Here is a 15,278-nt window from a genome sequence, read left to right as displayed (position 1 = left end):
GGTTAAAGAGTTATTTAGGTTTTCACCTCATTACATGGCCAATTGCTTTGTAATCCCCTGCTTGCCCTGCCTGCCTTTCAGAAAACTAATCAGAAACTGTCTGTAAGGCTAATGAAATGCTGAATTTCTGAATATAAAAAAGTTAACGCCGCACTTTACACGGACTCTTCCAAAATGTGCCTCGTGAGGTAGAGCAAATTTTATTCCAGGGGGAATAGGGGACCTTACGGACCAGGAGAACTTCTGAGGGTAACTCAGGAAGCTCACTAACCCTTCTGCTAAATAGCAGCGTGGCATTTTGAAAGCGAACCTCGGTCTCGCTTGCTCGTGTGCTAGGCTAATCCCAGTTCTTTTTTTTTTGTCATTGTAGATACAGTTTTATGAGGCCTGCATATTGTCTTCTCTTTCGGCAGCCTGCTGATCCCTCCCAGGGAGCAGGGATCCATTTCCAGCCTGTCTGGACGTGTCCAGCTGCTCTGGTGCCTTCCGCGCTGACCCAGCAGCGTTTCCTTTACAGTCTGGCTTCGAGTGTTTGTTTGGCATGGCGGTGATGAAGCCCTTTCCCTTCCTGTCATGCTACCCAGGACCAGAATGGCTTTTGGGTAGCAAAACGCATTCCCTCCCTGAGGGGCAGGAAGCAACCATGTCTCATTTTTTATCTGTATCTCTTCTGACTCCAGGTTTTGGGCAGGAACACGAGAAAAATTCTTGCCGCTGTTCCTCTAGGAAGGAAGAAAACCTTCCTGTCGGAGACGTGTGCCTATCACATCTGTATGCAGGTCTTTTCTGGAAACTAGGTTGTAACCCTAGGATCTGTCCCCTAGGAAGGAGAGACACGGTGCCCATGCCCGCACTGGAGGGGTTCCCAGCTGAGCACTCAGACACTAGGAGTACGGTCTGCCTTTGAAGCTGGTCCCTGTTTTGAGCAGGAGGTTGGACTAGGGACCTCCAGAGGTCCCTCCCTACCTAAATCCTGAGACTCTGAGGCAGACACCATTCTGGTGAGTATATACTGAACGCTCTAATAAATTAACTGGGAAGTGAGTCCAACCAAGCCCCCTTGGAGAAAACAGGCAGTTCTTCAAGCTTTGTCCTCATTTGCTGTCCAGCAAGTTTTAATGTCAGCGCAGCTGAACCAGTAAAAATTTTCGGGTCTCTTTGTGGACCATTTGTGGATGTATCTATGGAGCCTACAAACCGATCCGCAGGTCTATGCCTTTATCAAAGTAGATCTCATTCTCCTGAGGGTTGGTGGATTTGCAGGCTTTGCAGAGCCTGTGAGCCACGGGACACTTCCAGGGTGTGCAGGTTGCAGCCCGTGCTGCCTCATGCTTCTCCACAAATGTGCTTAAGTCCTAGACCAGTGCAACCCCTTTTAAGGTCGAGGCTGATCAGCCTCTCTGAACACCCTGTCCTTGACGCATCAGGGGACACTGTGTCCCTTGCAGTATAGCATTTCTTGCTGCAAAGCCTTTCAGCTAAACAACTGCAAGATGTGGTCCATGATGGGCCTCAGACGCGATTTTCTCTCCTAGAGTATTATTGTTTGGACAAATCCAGTTGGCTTCTGCTTTCTTGAGGATAGTCGGAGAAGCTATAGCTTTTTCTCCCTGTCTTTGCCAAGCCTCCACTGTTAGCTGCACAGGCAGTGTTGAAGAGCGATGGGTCCTTCATAGGGTACCTTCTGCCATTAATGTAGTCCCAAGAGCAATGTGCTTTGTCCCCTTCCTGGCGCCTTGAAATCTGTATTACCTGCCAGTTCCTCCCCTTCCATAGTTACTTTTCAACCCGTCACACTCCAAGAACATGGTAGATACCATCCTGACCATTTGCCAAGTAAATCCTATGACTTTTAGGCTCTGATGGTATTCTCCCTGCTAAGGAAACTTCAGGCCTTCGTGGATCCCAGGGTTCACAGCTAATCTCTAAAATGTCTTTTGAATTTAGGGACTCTGAACCCTGGCCTTGGCATAGATTCACTAGAGGAAAGTAGCTTTTGCATTTTGCAAGGGAGAAGATTTTGGTGGACAGATAATCTACTGTGGGCTTTCTCTGAGAAGTTATGTTTTGTTTTGTCGAGATGTTTATGCTTTAGTGACCTCTCTGTCCCCTTCCTTCCCTGAGACTGGTGGTAAGGAGGACGTAGCCACCACAGGAGCTGGCTTTACATCCTTAATATCAAATCACAACTTCCCAGGGCAGAAGGAAGTCCCTGTGGGAGGACTTGGCACCACGGGCTGCTCGTATTGTCACTGTCCTGCAGTATAGAGCGTGTGGAGGAATTTGCCCACAAATCCTTTTATCCCACCGTAATAGTGACCGCAGACCGAGCAGCTTTGCTGAGCAGCTTCACCCAGGACACCATGGTCTTCCGTCTTATCATTCTGCACTAAATGTGTCATTCAAAGCTAGGAGCGCCTTTCTGATGCCAGATGCTCTTGAGCCACAAGCCACTGTGCTGGGGAGGTGCCCCTGGGCTATGTTCTCTGTGTTCTTCTCCAGGGCGTCTTTTATTAGCACCATGCTTTTTCTGGAAGATTATACTCCTAACAGGCTTAATCCTGCATAAATTCACACTGTCAGCAGTCTGTCCTTCTCTTTCTTTACACAGCCCATGTGATTCCTCCAGCTGGGAATTAATGACGAGTGTTGAGACAGTCCTGAAACGTTAAGAAGCTGATGGCTGCCTTCTCCTGCTCACAATCCAAACACCTTTCCCCCCATTCCCAGGTTGTAGGTCAAGATCCAGTTTCCCTGGTGAGTTCAACATGGGGAGACTTCGCTAGTGCTTTATCCCTGGTTATAACTGCCTGAAGTGCAAAGTATGGTGAGCTCTAATTGCTTTCTGTCCTTGACAGCCCTTCCAGACAGCTGATGTGTCCTCTACCTGTGACAGCTTGTACTTCGTGCTGCTTAGTGTTGGTCGTCTTCGTCTGTTTTTCATGGGCTCATACAAACCCACCAGCCTCCAGCTGGAGGCAGCAGGGTGGGGATCTCTGGCCTGACCCTGCCTCCAGCAGAGCAAACATCACAGCTACAGCAGGTGTCCAGGCACGTCGGGGCAGTCCCCAAGGATGGAGACACCCCCCACCACTCAGGGCCACGTCCTAGGTATGCCCCGCTGACATGGGAAGGGGCTGTGTCCTCATGTCCAACTGGGATTTTCTGTCGTTGCAGTTGTACCCATTGGCTCTTGTCCTGTTGCTTTGAACTTCTAAGAAGAGTCTGGCACTGTCATCTCTGCCACCTTCCCTTTAGGATGTGGGAGATGCAGTTGCACCCTCACTTTTCAATTTCCCACTTACTTAATTCTGTATTTATTTAATCTCCTGTCTTTTCAGTTCCTCCATTTTCTTTTTCTGTGTATGGTTTCAGAATCACTAAGAGGGGAAGACACTCCTGATCAGACTGACAGTGCAGCCAGACTTTGGTCTGAAGTGCTTCAGCGTCTCCTGTAAGGACTTTATGGACTAGACTTGGCTGTGAGGGACTGGCGGAACTTCATACTTGGACTTTTAGGCAAAAAAAATGGGATTTGTTCATCCCTACTGCTCTGCTCAGCCTTGCAGGCTGCTCAGAACAACTGCATGTGGTGGCCAAGACATTCCGAGGAGGGTGGCCGTGTTCGATCTGGGACCCACATCAGAGCTGGGCTCTGCCCCTCTTCCCATTGCCACCAGCCAGCCGCTCCACACTCTCCAGGGTCCGCACAGCCCCAGCCACTGCTGCTGGGCCAGGTGGGGATGTCACAGTTCCTGTGACACCGTCCCCATCACAGATGGGACACTGGGCTGGATGGGGCAATAGGCCAAGGATTGCACCGTTCTTTTCTGTTTACATGGAAGCAAAATGAATCTCAAAAGGAATGCATTTATCCTCGCGTTCGTCACTTTGCCCCTACTATCTGCCTGTGTCGGTCCTGTGTGATGCACCGAAGCAAAAGAAATTAACAATGAAGTGAGGAAAACTTAACACAGAAGCGAATGAAACCTGTAGTTACAGTCTTGCGTCTTCCCTACGCCATGGGGAAGAGGAGAGTCTGAACCTTAGGCACAAACCTAATCCGCCAAACTGCCTTCACCGCACGAGGTGATGCCGACGCTTACCCCCCTGGCAAAAGCCTCACCGGGGTCTCTACACACTCTCTCTGCTTTTCCTCCTGGTGTGAGTTACCGGAGGCAGACCGGAGCGGGCAGGGGGTCCGGCACCCAGCCCCTGCAGCCCCTGTCACTGCTCTGGCCATGCGGCATGGGCAGGATGGAGGAGGGAGAGCCAGGCACATGCTCACTGCTCGTAGGTTTTCAGTGGGGTCCCTCAGCAACTGCGGATGCTGAGGACGCTGCCAACGCTGGCAGAGCGACCCCTTGCTCATTAAGTAGGTATAAGCTACGGCCAACTCTGCCATCTCATTCTAGCTCTGTTCTACCCGGCTTCTTATGCCTTCCGCCGCATCAACTGATCGGATTAATTGCTGTGCAGCTGGGATGAGAGGTGGGGGGGGGATGGGGATGGGGATGGACTGGGAGCAGATGAAAGCTTTTATGCTGCTTCCATTCACCCTCAGATCGTTACCCCTTGCGTTGCTGAGCGTTCCCGGGCTTGCCGCATCTCCCATGCTACTTCGTCATCTGCTAGCATGGCCGTGGATGTCTTGCATCCTTGTCTCAAATAAAGGAAATTAAAATCTCATGAGAAGTCCTGCCGGAAGCCCTTGTTTTTAAGTAGCCTGGTCTAAACGCGTTGGGAGGAAAATGACGGTTTTAGTCCTGCGACAACTGCACAGTCGTTCATACCCGGTGCATCGAGGCTGAGATACCCCCATCGCTTTCAGGGAAAAATCTATTTTGAACTCCTCTCTTAGCCAGTATTTTTGCAGAAGAAAGAAAAGGGCTTGAGGCTAAACTTGATCCTCACAGGCTGCATATTTCAGTACTGGAAGGCTGTGACTCAGTGGCCTCTGGAAGCTCTCCAAGCTATCAGTAGCTCAAAGGAGGAATTAAAAACTCAACGAACTGCCTGTTCGCCTGAAACTTGTTTTGTACATGCCATGGAAGAGATGAGAGATTTGAAAGAAGGCAGCCCTGTCTAAGAATAATTGGCTATAACAAGTCACAGCAAGCAATGAATATTTATTTTATTAAAATGCTTAGACGTCTTTTATTGAGCCTTTTTGCCAAGTTTATGTGGAAGAATTTGCCAGAATACCATGTACACTATATAATAAATCCCCAGGTACCTAACAGGCTTTCCCACTTGGTTTTCTGTCCCTCACAGTCTGTATGTAGAGATGTCAGAATACCTGTTTTCTCCCCCAAAATGAGGAAGAGAGACTGAGTAGCATTTCTGATGTTTTCCAGATAGTTGGAAAAGTGGTTGTGAACAGAAGTACGTCATATGCTGGCCTTTGAAACCAGGCTTGGGGGTGGCAGGAGGAATCTCAGGAAGATGAGTCTGAGGCTGGATGTTAGGCAATCAGTTGATCAGAGCTCAGGGAAGAAGACAGCCCCTTTGGCTGAGCCTCTGCTTCTAGACAGGAGTGGTCCTTGTTTCACTCTACAGTCTTAGTCCCCAGGTCTGCCTTGCCCTCATCCCAGGTCTGTGTCAGGTGGATATCTTGGACCTGTGCATCCCTGATGGTTAGGGCTTACTTTCAAGCCCACGACACAAGAGAGCAAAACCAGCAATTCAGATTAAAATAGGAACCAAACTCAAAGTTTCTGGACACTTCAGGAAATCACCCAGGAAAAGAGCTGTAGTACTTGCTGAAAACAGAGCTTGTAAGCCCAACCAAGGGAGTGAAGTGAGTGACCTGCATTCAGGAGTGCCTCACTTAGAAAAGGAGAACTTTAAGAGAAGGCAGTACCATGGATCGGTGCCTTCAGATGTGGCCTCTCAGGGTGCATTCCTTATCACAACCAGGAAACATCTTCCCACCCTTTTTGCCACATTTTCCCCGTTCTCGAGAGCAAGAGTTGACTGAGCTGACCCACCCAAGAAGGAGACTCAGTGAAGGGATCCTTACAACTGAAGTTAAAGCCATTGCTTTCATGGTTGCTGTGGGTGCTAGAACTTGGTATTGCTGCACCTCGGTAGTGTATTCTGAAGTGATCAGCCCAGGACAGAAAGCTTACCAGAGATAGACATCTTGCTTGCCTTTGGAAAGATGGAATTTGTCATCTTCTCAAAGGGGATCTCCAGCTCCTCCAGCTGGAGATCTCTTCACCGACACGGCAGAGAGAAAGATTTCTATCAAGCTTTGTACCTAGCAGCCAGAACTGGTCAGAAAGTGTTCAGCTGCCTCTTTCTTTGTGGATTCCTTAGTCATAAAACTCTCATTTGCTCAAACAAAAATATTTTTTCTAGGAATGTGCTAATTCAGACAAAGGTTTAGCCAGAAAAGGCTTTCTTCTTCCAAAAGAGGGAATTTCTAGCTTATGGAATGAGAGGGAATAGTTTAATTTAATGACCAGCTCGGTGAGTTTGAGCTCTCAGCTGAAATATAGCGGAACCCAGATTGTGTCCTTGCTCCAGGAAATGCATCCTACTCATCCAAAGCGGAACAGCCCCAGCAGGACGGACTCACACAAGGATCTGCTGGGTCTTCATTGTGCCTTGGCACAGGGCGATCACTGAGCCTGAAAATCATCTGTTCTAGGCAAATTCTCTGGCCGCTGATTGTTGGCTGTCCAGACCAAGTCTGTAAGGTGACGAGCCAACATGCCAGCAGGGATGGAAGTCCCTTGCTGTAGAGAACCTACAACCAGCCGCAGCTGTAATGAAGCTTGGCCATTTCCAAGTCTGCTGGGATGAACGTCAGCACTCGAGCTGCCTTCAGTTCTTCCTCTGGCACTGCAGCCTAGTTGATTTTTAAGGGGCAAACTCTTTTTTTGAGTTTTGGTCGTTTGCACATGTTTGCCCAAGGACAAACGTTGTATTGAAGGTTCACACTCCCCAAAACATGCATGTAGACAACTGCACATCAATTTCCTGGAAGTTGCTAGAGCAGCAAAATTTTAAGTTGAGTTCACTTGCGCGGGCCAAAAGGAAGTGCTGATTTCTCAATCTAACCTGCCCTGGCTTCTGTTCCCCTTCTCCCCCTCCATAAATGTAAAGTACTGCTTTTATTCTAGCCTTTCAACTATGTACATACTGTTGCATGGCCCAAACACAACCAATTATAGAGGGAGCGAATGTTTTTCACAGTAATGCAACAAACACTCTTCTTTTTTTTGTCCTTTGCCTTATAGATAGTTTTTATGTCATGATGATTTCATGTTCAAGTCTCTCATATTTCTGTGTTGCAGAGATTGTCCCTTTAAGGGGATGTGCGTTTTGAACGCACAGGGGAGGAAGGATATAAATTAGTCTGATGTAGGTGTGTAAGCAAATTGACTGTGGTGACCTGACTGCCTCCAGCCGTTCAGACAGAGGAGGTGGCTTGCTGGCAGAGCCGTGCCGTTGTCGGTGCAGTGGCTTGCGTGTATCGGGCTTGCGGTGGCTGCGGCTGCAATTTGTTTGTTTTACATCTGGCATGTGCTGTGGCGCTCAGAAGGACTTGACATGCCTTCGGCCATAAGTGGAGCGCCGAGTCCCTGGGGATCAGTCCCCCCGAGTGGTGGCAAAGCCAAGAATAAGCTTCCATCCAAAAAAAAGAAAAGGTCCATCATCCAATACCTTCGTCTTACCACATGGCTGGGTGAGCTTCAGCCTTTGGGAAAGGGTTTCCCCTTTGCCATTGCCAATGATAACACGAGTCCCAGCTGCAAGTGTAGCCCTTTGGGAATCCTCACCTCCACAACCACCACTCAAGCAAGACCTTGCAGGTGGGCAGCTGCGACCGCACGCCTCCGAGTGCCCTGTGGTTGTACGGGCACTAGTTGTCACTATTTGTAGACGTAGCTGGATAAATTGCTAGGAAGCAGGTTTACGTTTTTCTTCTTGTTCTCTCTTGCCAGTTTGCCACGATTGCCAGGTGGTTGCCTGTCAAAATGTCTGGGAGGAGAAAGGGGAAGAATTTGCTTCCAGCTCCTTCCAGCTGCTACTTACGGGGTGTGGGAATGCCTTGAGGTTCCTCTAGGAGACATATGTGGAGCTACGGTTATTGCAATGGGAAAACCATCACAAATTTGCAAAAGGCCTGGATTTCTTCACTGTGCTTCTTGTGAACAACTTGTGTTGTTACTCCTTGTCTTTTTTCCAGCTGGAAGAACAAGGTGATGCCACAGATATTTTCGTTCTTATTGACTCCTAGGCTAGAAGCACAATTGTCAGCTTGCGGGAAGGCAAGTATTAATGAGTAATCTTTCAAAAGCATCTCTCTTCTTTATTTCAGAGTCTCCTGAAATTGGGCCCTCAGTTGTAGTTCACACAACTGTGACCTTTGGAAGCAAGCACCTGGATTCAGACCCTGCAGAGGTGCAGCAGTTAATTCTCAGTCACCTGGAGAGGATTGTGCCATCCCTACCTAAACCGGCCAGCATCAAGTGTCAGAAATGGAGATACTCTCAGGTAGGTTGTGGTGGGATCAGTCAGCTGGGAGGGTGCTGCTGGGGCAATGCCGTAGTGCAGACTTGCAGTGTATCGCAAGAAATGGGACGTCGTACGACCCAGGGATTTTCATCCTCGGGGAGCAAGAGGAAAGGGGATAGTTGCTTGATATCCATAATATCCATAATACCACGTAGCCATGAGCAGCCTCCAAGGCTGGCCACCGACAGCCAGATCCATTTCTAGGCATCTTTTTACATAGCGGACCTGGCTCAGCAGTAAGTTATGCAGCACTCTTGGTAAGTAGGGACAGGAGCAGTGCACAGGAAGGAAGTAAATCCCACATACTTCGCTGGGATTTTCGCTAGTATTTAAAAATATGACTCAATCTGTCTCTTCTCTATCTGAAAGTATATGATGTTAGCAAAATTCCCACCCTACCACAGAGCACCAGAAGTCTTTGCGTTCAGACGTAATAATTGTTAATATTTGATTTGGCCCAGTTCTATTTAACGGCATGGTATGCGAAAAATATTTTGAAGTAAACTACCTAATGGTAATAATAGCAAAATGTGTATATTTTACAGGTTTCTTTTAAAAAATCCAAGGAAATTGTTGGCAATTTCCTGAAGTATTGGAGTGTATCTACGTGTTTACCCAAAGCCTCTTGAGTTAAATTACATTGGTGAAATTGAATGTGGAAGTTGATGCAAAATATTTACTTAAAGCAGTCCCCTAAAAATTTTTCCTTTTATGAAGTCTGGAAAAGTTACTGTAGATGACTGTTGTGAAGTCTGCTCATACCCTTTGATCTGCATCCAGTTTAGGAATTTGGTCTCATTAGCACAAAGTTTATTTTTCTGCGAGTTAGGTATTGGTAGCTTGCAAATCACTTCTCAGTGCATAGGATTTGTTCTCAGTCATTGTATACAAACGACCTTAACATAGGTTTTAATGTTTCAGATGACTCATACAAAAATCATGGTATGTTTTATACGTTCCTCTTTATCAGCTCAGGGTTGGGGTTTTTTTGCTAGTAACACTGTCTCTGTACAGTTGTCACTACTAAGGCATCCTTTTCTGGTTGTGACTTCTGGTCTTTTCTTCTGCACTATCTATTACCTTTCTGCTTCAAACCGCTTGCAAGCACAAGAGCTGCAGGCGGTAGGGAGGAGGAGAATTGGATCTGTATCTCCAACAGACAGACACTTGGTTGGCCAGCTCTGGAAAGGGCTCCCAAAACAAATGAAGAAGTATTTTTAAACAGAATTAATACACCCTAGATACTGCTGCTATCACAAAGCTCTATCATAAAATTTGTCAAATTCAGCTACTCTGTTTATGTGTGCAAGGAAAGGGCTTAATATGCCTTTTCCTTGCACTACTCACACTTTTAGCAGTGTCAAAGGTGACATTTAGGCATATGCATCATCTATAGCCCATTCTGATTTATTTCACCAAGAAAACTTGGATAAAGGAAAAGACAAGAACGGCAATTAATTTCTTACTACTGAAATAAAATTAAAAAAAAAATCTCAATTGCATTTTACCAAACAACTATGCTTTTTGAATCCTGGCAGAATTACAGCCATACAGGATTTATTATAACCTTGTACCTATTGCTTCATCTTTTAGAGGCAGCTGGAACAGTGACTGTAGGAATGAACTCTTATTTTCCACAATTGCTTCAAAATTGTTGTCTTCCTAAATCACTAGGTGTGCGTCCTGTTTCCCCTATTTAAAAATTACATTCAGACATCGTACTGATGGGTGATGCTCTATTATTTTCTCAAACCACTGTACAATTTACAGCTCCTCCTGCTTCCTTCTGCCACTGTTGCCTGCTGTCAACCATGCTGCTACTAACCAAAACCACCGACTTCAGCAGCTGCTTGCGCTTTATGGCCATGTCACAGGAGGAATTATCACCAGTCTTTAATTTGGTGGGTGAATGTCAATACATCTTAGATTGAAAATCAGTCAGTGTAGGTGAGATCTGTTATTTCAATAAAGAGATCTCTATTGCCACCCTATAAAATAATCACTACCTAAATTAAAGATCTGGGACAGAGCTCCCTCTTTCTCTTAAAGCTATCTTTACTTTCAGTTATAACAAGCTGTTGCCACAGAAGCAAAGGGAACTGATAAGATGGGTGCATCTTTCCCCTGACTCTTTTAGACGGGATTTATCCTACTTGTTAATTAAATCCGGCTGTAACGTCCTTCACATGGCCAAACACAATCCTGGGATTAAAATGCAGACATCACAATTATCCATGGCGGATGAGGGATTAGGACTTCCAAACTTCTACTGACACTACTTAGCAGCACAGCTGCAATTCTGGATCCTCTGCTTTAATTACGATAAGACACTATTAGCATTCAGAGCCAACAGCTTCCCAACCCATCATGTCTCTCTGACAGAGTCACTTTATATGTATAAGGGATACTGGGAAAAGACAGAGTCATAGAAATTGGACCTCTTCAGAGTAGACCTCAGAAGGGACCTCTTCAGGTCTCTAGTCCAACCTGTCGCTCAAAGCAGAACTATTTGCCGGCATTAGCTGACCTCGACCGTGGTTTTGCCTAGCTGAGTCTTGAAGTCTTTGAGGATGGAGATCCAACAAGCTGTGCCCTATAGCCGAGGGTAATTTGGGATTTATGTTGGACACCACCTTCAGAAGAGCTCGAAGAAGGGGCAGGATCGTTCCTTTCCTCAGTCACCATGTCTAGAGCAAGGGCCTTTACTGCATTAAGCACCCAATCTTGCCACACAGGCGAAAAGGTGCAGGCTGAGAGGTGAAAATATTGATCCTGCGATCAGTGTGACAAACCAGGAGCCGTTTGGTACAGCCAGCATCAGATAAGCACTGGGTAGTGAAGAAGGAAGGACACTCAGAAAGCCTTTTTCTGCTAAACCTTCCTTCATTGTTTTATGCTCAGTGACCTTGATCTGTAAGAAAAATTTAGGGATAAATTAGGTACTGACCTAATTAGGCTGAGAAAGAGGATCTCTGGCTGGATTTACCATACATGGCTAGACTCTTCTGTTAAGTTGAATAATGGAGAATGAGTGGCAACTGGCTACAAATTAATTTCAGATAATGGCCCCCTTTGAAGAGATGCTAACATGCCGGTAACACAAAATGCAGCAAGTAACATAAACGTGGGTGTTTTGCAACTGATCCGTACTTGGAAATGGCAGATAATGTCACGGCAGTGGCTACCTGAGTGTACATTTGAGTCAGTGGAAAAATACCCTGGACTGAACAAGCTGCCTTGGACTTCAGGTCTTGTTTGCCAAAGCTGACAGTCACACAGTGAGATACAGTAAGGGTTTTACCACACAGGAATCCGAAACATATATTTGGACCAGAGGCAGAAAGTCAAGAAACAATCGAAAGAAAATTGTACTCTCTGTGTCATGCTTTATGATCTCTATGGTTTGATCTCTATTGCTGCTCTACTGCTGTGCTTTTTTTTTCTCTCTCTCTCTGGCTTTCTAGATATTTTTTCCTCTTCTTCAATGTTTCATCCTTATGGTTCTTGTTTTGTCATTCCTTTTCTCACACTATTTCTTCCCACCTTCCTTCTCCAATCATAGAATCATAGAATCGTAGAATGGTTTGGTTGGAAGGGACCTTAAAGACCATTTAGTCCAACCCCCTCTGCCATGGGCAGGGACACCTCCCACCAGCCCAGGTTGCTCCAAGCCCTGTCCAACCTGGCCTTGAACACCTCCAGGGATGGGGCAGCCACAGCTTCTCTGGGCAATCCGGGCCAGGGTCTCACCACCCACACAGGGAAACATTTCTTCCTAATATCTAATCTAAATCTCCCCTCTTCCAGTTTGAAGCCATTCCCCCTCATCCTATCACGACATGCCCTTGTATAAAGTCCCTCCTCAGCTCTCCTTTAGGGACTGGAAGGGGCTATAAGGTCTCCCCGGAGCCTTCTTTTCTCCAGGCTGAACAACCCCAACTCTCTCAGCCTGTCCTCCCCAGCAGAGGAGCTCCATCCCTCGCAGCATCCTCATGGCCCTGCTCTGGACCTGCTCCAACAAGTCTATGTCCTTCTGATGGTGGGGGCTCCAGAGCTGGACGCAGTACTCCAGGTGGGGTCTCAGCAGAGCAGAAAGGGAGAATCCCCTCCCTCGTCCTGCTGGCCCCGCTGCTGGGGATGCAGCACAGGGTGCTGGTGACTTTCTGGGCTGTGAGCACACATTGCTGGTTCATGTTTTGCTTCTCATCCACCAACACCCCCAAGTCCCTCTCCTCAGGGCTGCTCTCCATCCATTCTCAATGCATTCACTTTGTTGTCAAACTGTCCTGCATCTTCGTATCTATTTCATGTCTTCTGCCTGCTCTTGCTTTGCCCTCACGTTTACCTTTAGGCCAGCGCTGCTGCTGCTGCCTTATCTCTGATTTGAGATTCACCGGTGCTGCTCTGGGATGCACTGATTTAGAATAACAACCCAGCCTTTATATGTAGGTTTGAAACAGTCTAGAACAACATGGGACACAGCCGAGCATGGTAAAACAGAAATGCTGTGTGCTTTTACTCTGCTGTTTGACACGCATCAGTGTTTGTCATAAAGTACAATAACAACAAGAGGTCTTGTTCACCCCATGAGTTCCAGGTGGCTTCAGGCTAATAGGTACTACTGACCAAAGCAAAGTCCATTCACTTTTAGAAATGTTACACTGAACTGCTCAAGAGCTGCCACTCCACAGATACCAGGCTTAATTGAGGGTATTGTGCCAGGAAAATGATATTTAAAATTAATACAATTCAATACATTGAGAATGACATTAAATATTTATCAAAGCAACCTTATTCAGAACTTGTCTCATGCTACTTACAGAGAAAGCGTTGATTGTATCTCTAGCAGTGTCTAAAAATTGTGCTACTCAGATGAAAAGGAGACCAGCCTAGCAGAACTGGAGACAGGGTGGGTTGTCCTGAGGCTTTATGTGCTTTTGCACAACGGCATGAAGCATGGGCAGGTCATCATGACAGTAGTTATTCTTCCCATTCAGGAAGGTCACCTGGTCAACCCAATCATGTTGCAGGCTTTTGGAAATGGCAGGCTTGCTTTCCCTTGTTGAACAGTTACGTAGCTGGGGGGTTTTGTGAGCCCACCTTTGCTGATGTGACGGCTGAGGGATCTCCATACCTCATCTCTTCAGGGTCAGGCAATTCATTTCTGCGGAGGCAGATTGGGAATAAGACAGGGTGGGGCTGTAAAGTTCCTAAATTCCTACATACAGGAAAGCTTTGTTCTGATTATTTTACTGCAGAAGATCTTTGACCGTTAATGCTTGGACCTATGATCTGGGATGGGACGGGTGCTTCATATGAAGGCGTGTTTGTGAGGAATGCTGACCTTTCCAGCGTGAAATTCAGGTAAATAAAACATGTTCTTTTCCATCTACCTGTATGCTTTTCTTTTTCAGGTTACAAAAGCTGTGCCCGATTGTCCAGGACGAATGATTCTTCATACTCAACCTCTCCTGATTTGTGGGGGTGATGGATTTACTTGTTCCAACTTTGATGGCTGCATAGATTCTGCTATGAGTCTTGCAGAGGCTGTGAAGTCTCATTTGTAGCAATTTCAAAGTTGGCTGCTAAACATAGTCGAGATTTAAGATGAATTTTACCATGATGGATTGAATTCTAGTTTAGTGTTAACATCACTGGCCTCTATCTTGCAAAAAATAAATAAAGATCTATTGGTGTGCTGTATTAATTATTGGGATGGGATTGAATTGAATTTTCTTAGCATACAGTTTTCGGGAGCCCTGGTTGCACGTTGCTGGAAGAACTCATTGAAGAGCTCAATGATATTACTGGCAGTAATGTGCCACGGAAACGTGGTACCTGTCCTGGGGGTGGTCTAAGCAGCATCAGCCCAGCCGTGATTATCACAGAAAGAACGGAGAGAAGGTGAAAGAGAAGGTGTGCGTGTTTCTAGCGCTCTCATAGCGCTAGAGAGGTTAGAGAGTCATGGGTATGGCACAGCTCTCTGCTGGTCCAGGGTCTCCTGAACAAGACGCAGCCCACCCTTCCTTCCCAGTGGTGGAGGAACCGGGGTAGGAGCAGCCCGTAACGGGAGGTGGTTTAGCTGCTTTGCCTTGGCAAATGCCAAGACGGAGAACAAAGAATTTATCTAAGCGCGGTCCATGGCGGTGTGTTAATAAGAAAACTGTGCTGACATTTCAGCCTCAGGGTTACATCACCACCACTATAAAAACTCATTTAAAGTAAACAGCCAGTCTGAAAGCGAGGTGAGTTCTCGACAGCTGTATATTTTGGCAGAACAGGTGTAGAAATAGAGGGCCAGGTCCAGGGAAGGATATAAATACACGTGTGAGTGAACTAACAAGGAATTTGATTTGAAATACTAAAAAAAATAATCACCGAGTATAATTGTGTTGAAAATACTACCCGTCACGGTTTCAAGTATATCTAAGCTACTAAACTATGTTTCTGTGAAGTCCGTGTTGAAATTACTCAGAAATTAACCAATAAATCATTTATTTATTCTGTATTTGATTTTAGCTTGCCCTTCCTCTTAAATCACGTCACCAGTTTAGTACCTCTCTCTACTACAGGGCTAAAAATAACAAAATGCTGTTTTCATCAGACAGAATTTTAACCATTAGAGAAGTACAATTCAGCCTCTTTTTCTTATACCCCTGCATTTCACAAAAATCCGACATCCTGTATTCACAGCAACTGAACACTGTAATTTACTGCTGCGTTTGACCATTTCTGATGCGGTATTGTAA

The 15,278-nt window shown here is 46.3% G+C and overlaps 1 protein-coding gene across 2 annotated transcripts in view; it reads left to right on the top strand.

Annotated features, from left to right (window-relative positions):
- The window catches only part of RNLS (renalase, FAD dependent amine oxidase), a gene marked incomplete at its 5' end in the record, with an annotated part of 78,123 nt that extends 63,101 nt beyond the window's left edge, over window positions 1-15,022 (top strand). Inside the window, 2 exons of one of the 2 annotated variants that reach the window (XM_082486559.1) lie at window positions 8,333-8,508; window positions 13,944-15,022. In XM_082486559.1, coding sequence (XP_082342685.1) covers window positions 8,333-8,508; window positions 13,944-14,096 — 329 coding nt within the window. In that variant the 3' untranslated portion in view covers window positions 14,097-15,022. Of the gene's footprint in view, window positions 1-8,332; window positions 8,509-13,787; window positions 13,916-13,943 lie in introns of those variants that run through there. The other variant, XM_082486560.1, reaches the window with a different exon arrangement.
- Between the last annotated feature and the right edge of the window lie 256 nt (window positions 15,023-15,278).

Source organism: Vanellus vanellus (assembly GCF_965231255.1).
Source record: "Vanellus vanellus genome assembly, chromosome: 7".
NCBI lineage: Eukaryota > Metazoa > Chordata > Aves > Charadriiformes > Charadriidae > Vanellus > Vanellus vanellus.
The sequence above is the reverse complement of the archived record's forward strand: the minus strand, read 5'-3'. Positions and strand labels throughout refer to the sequence as shown.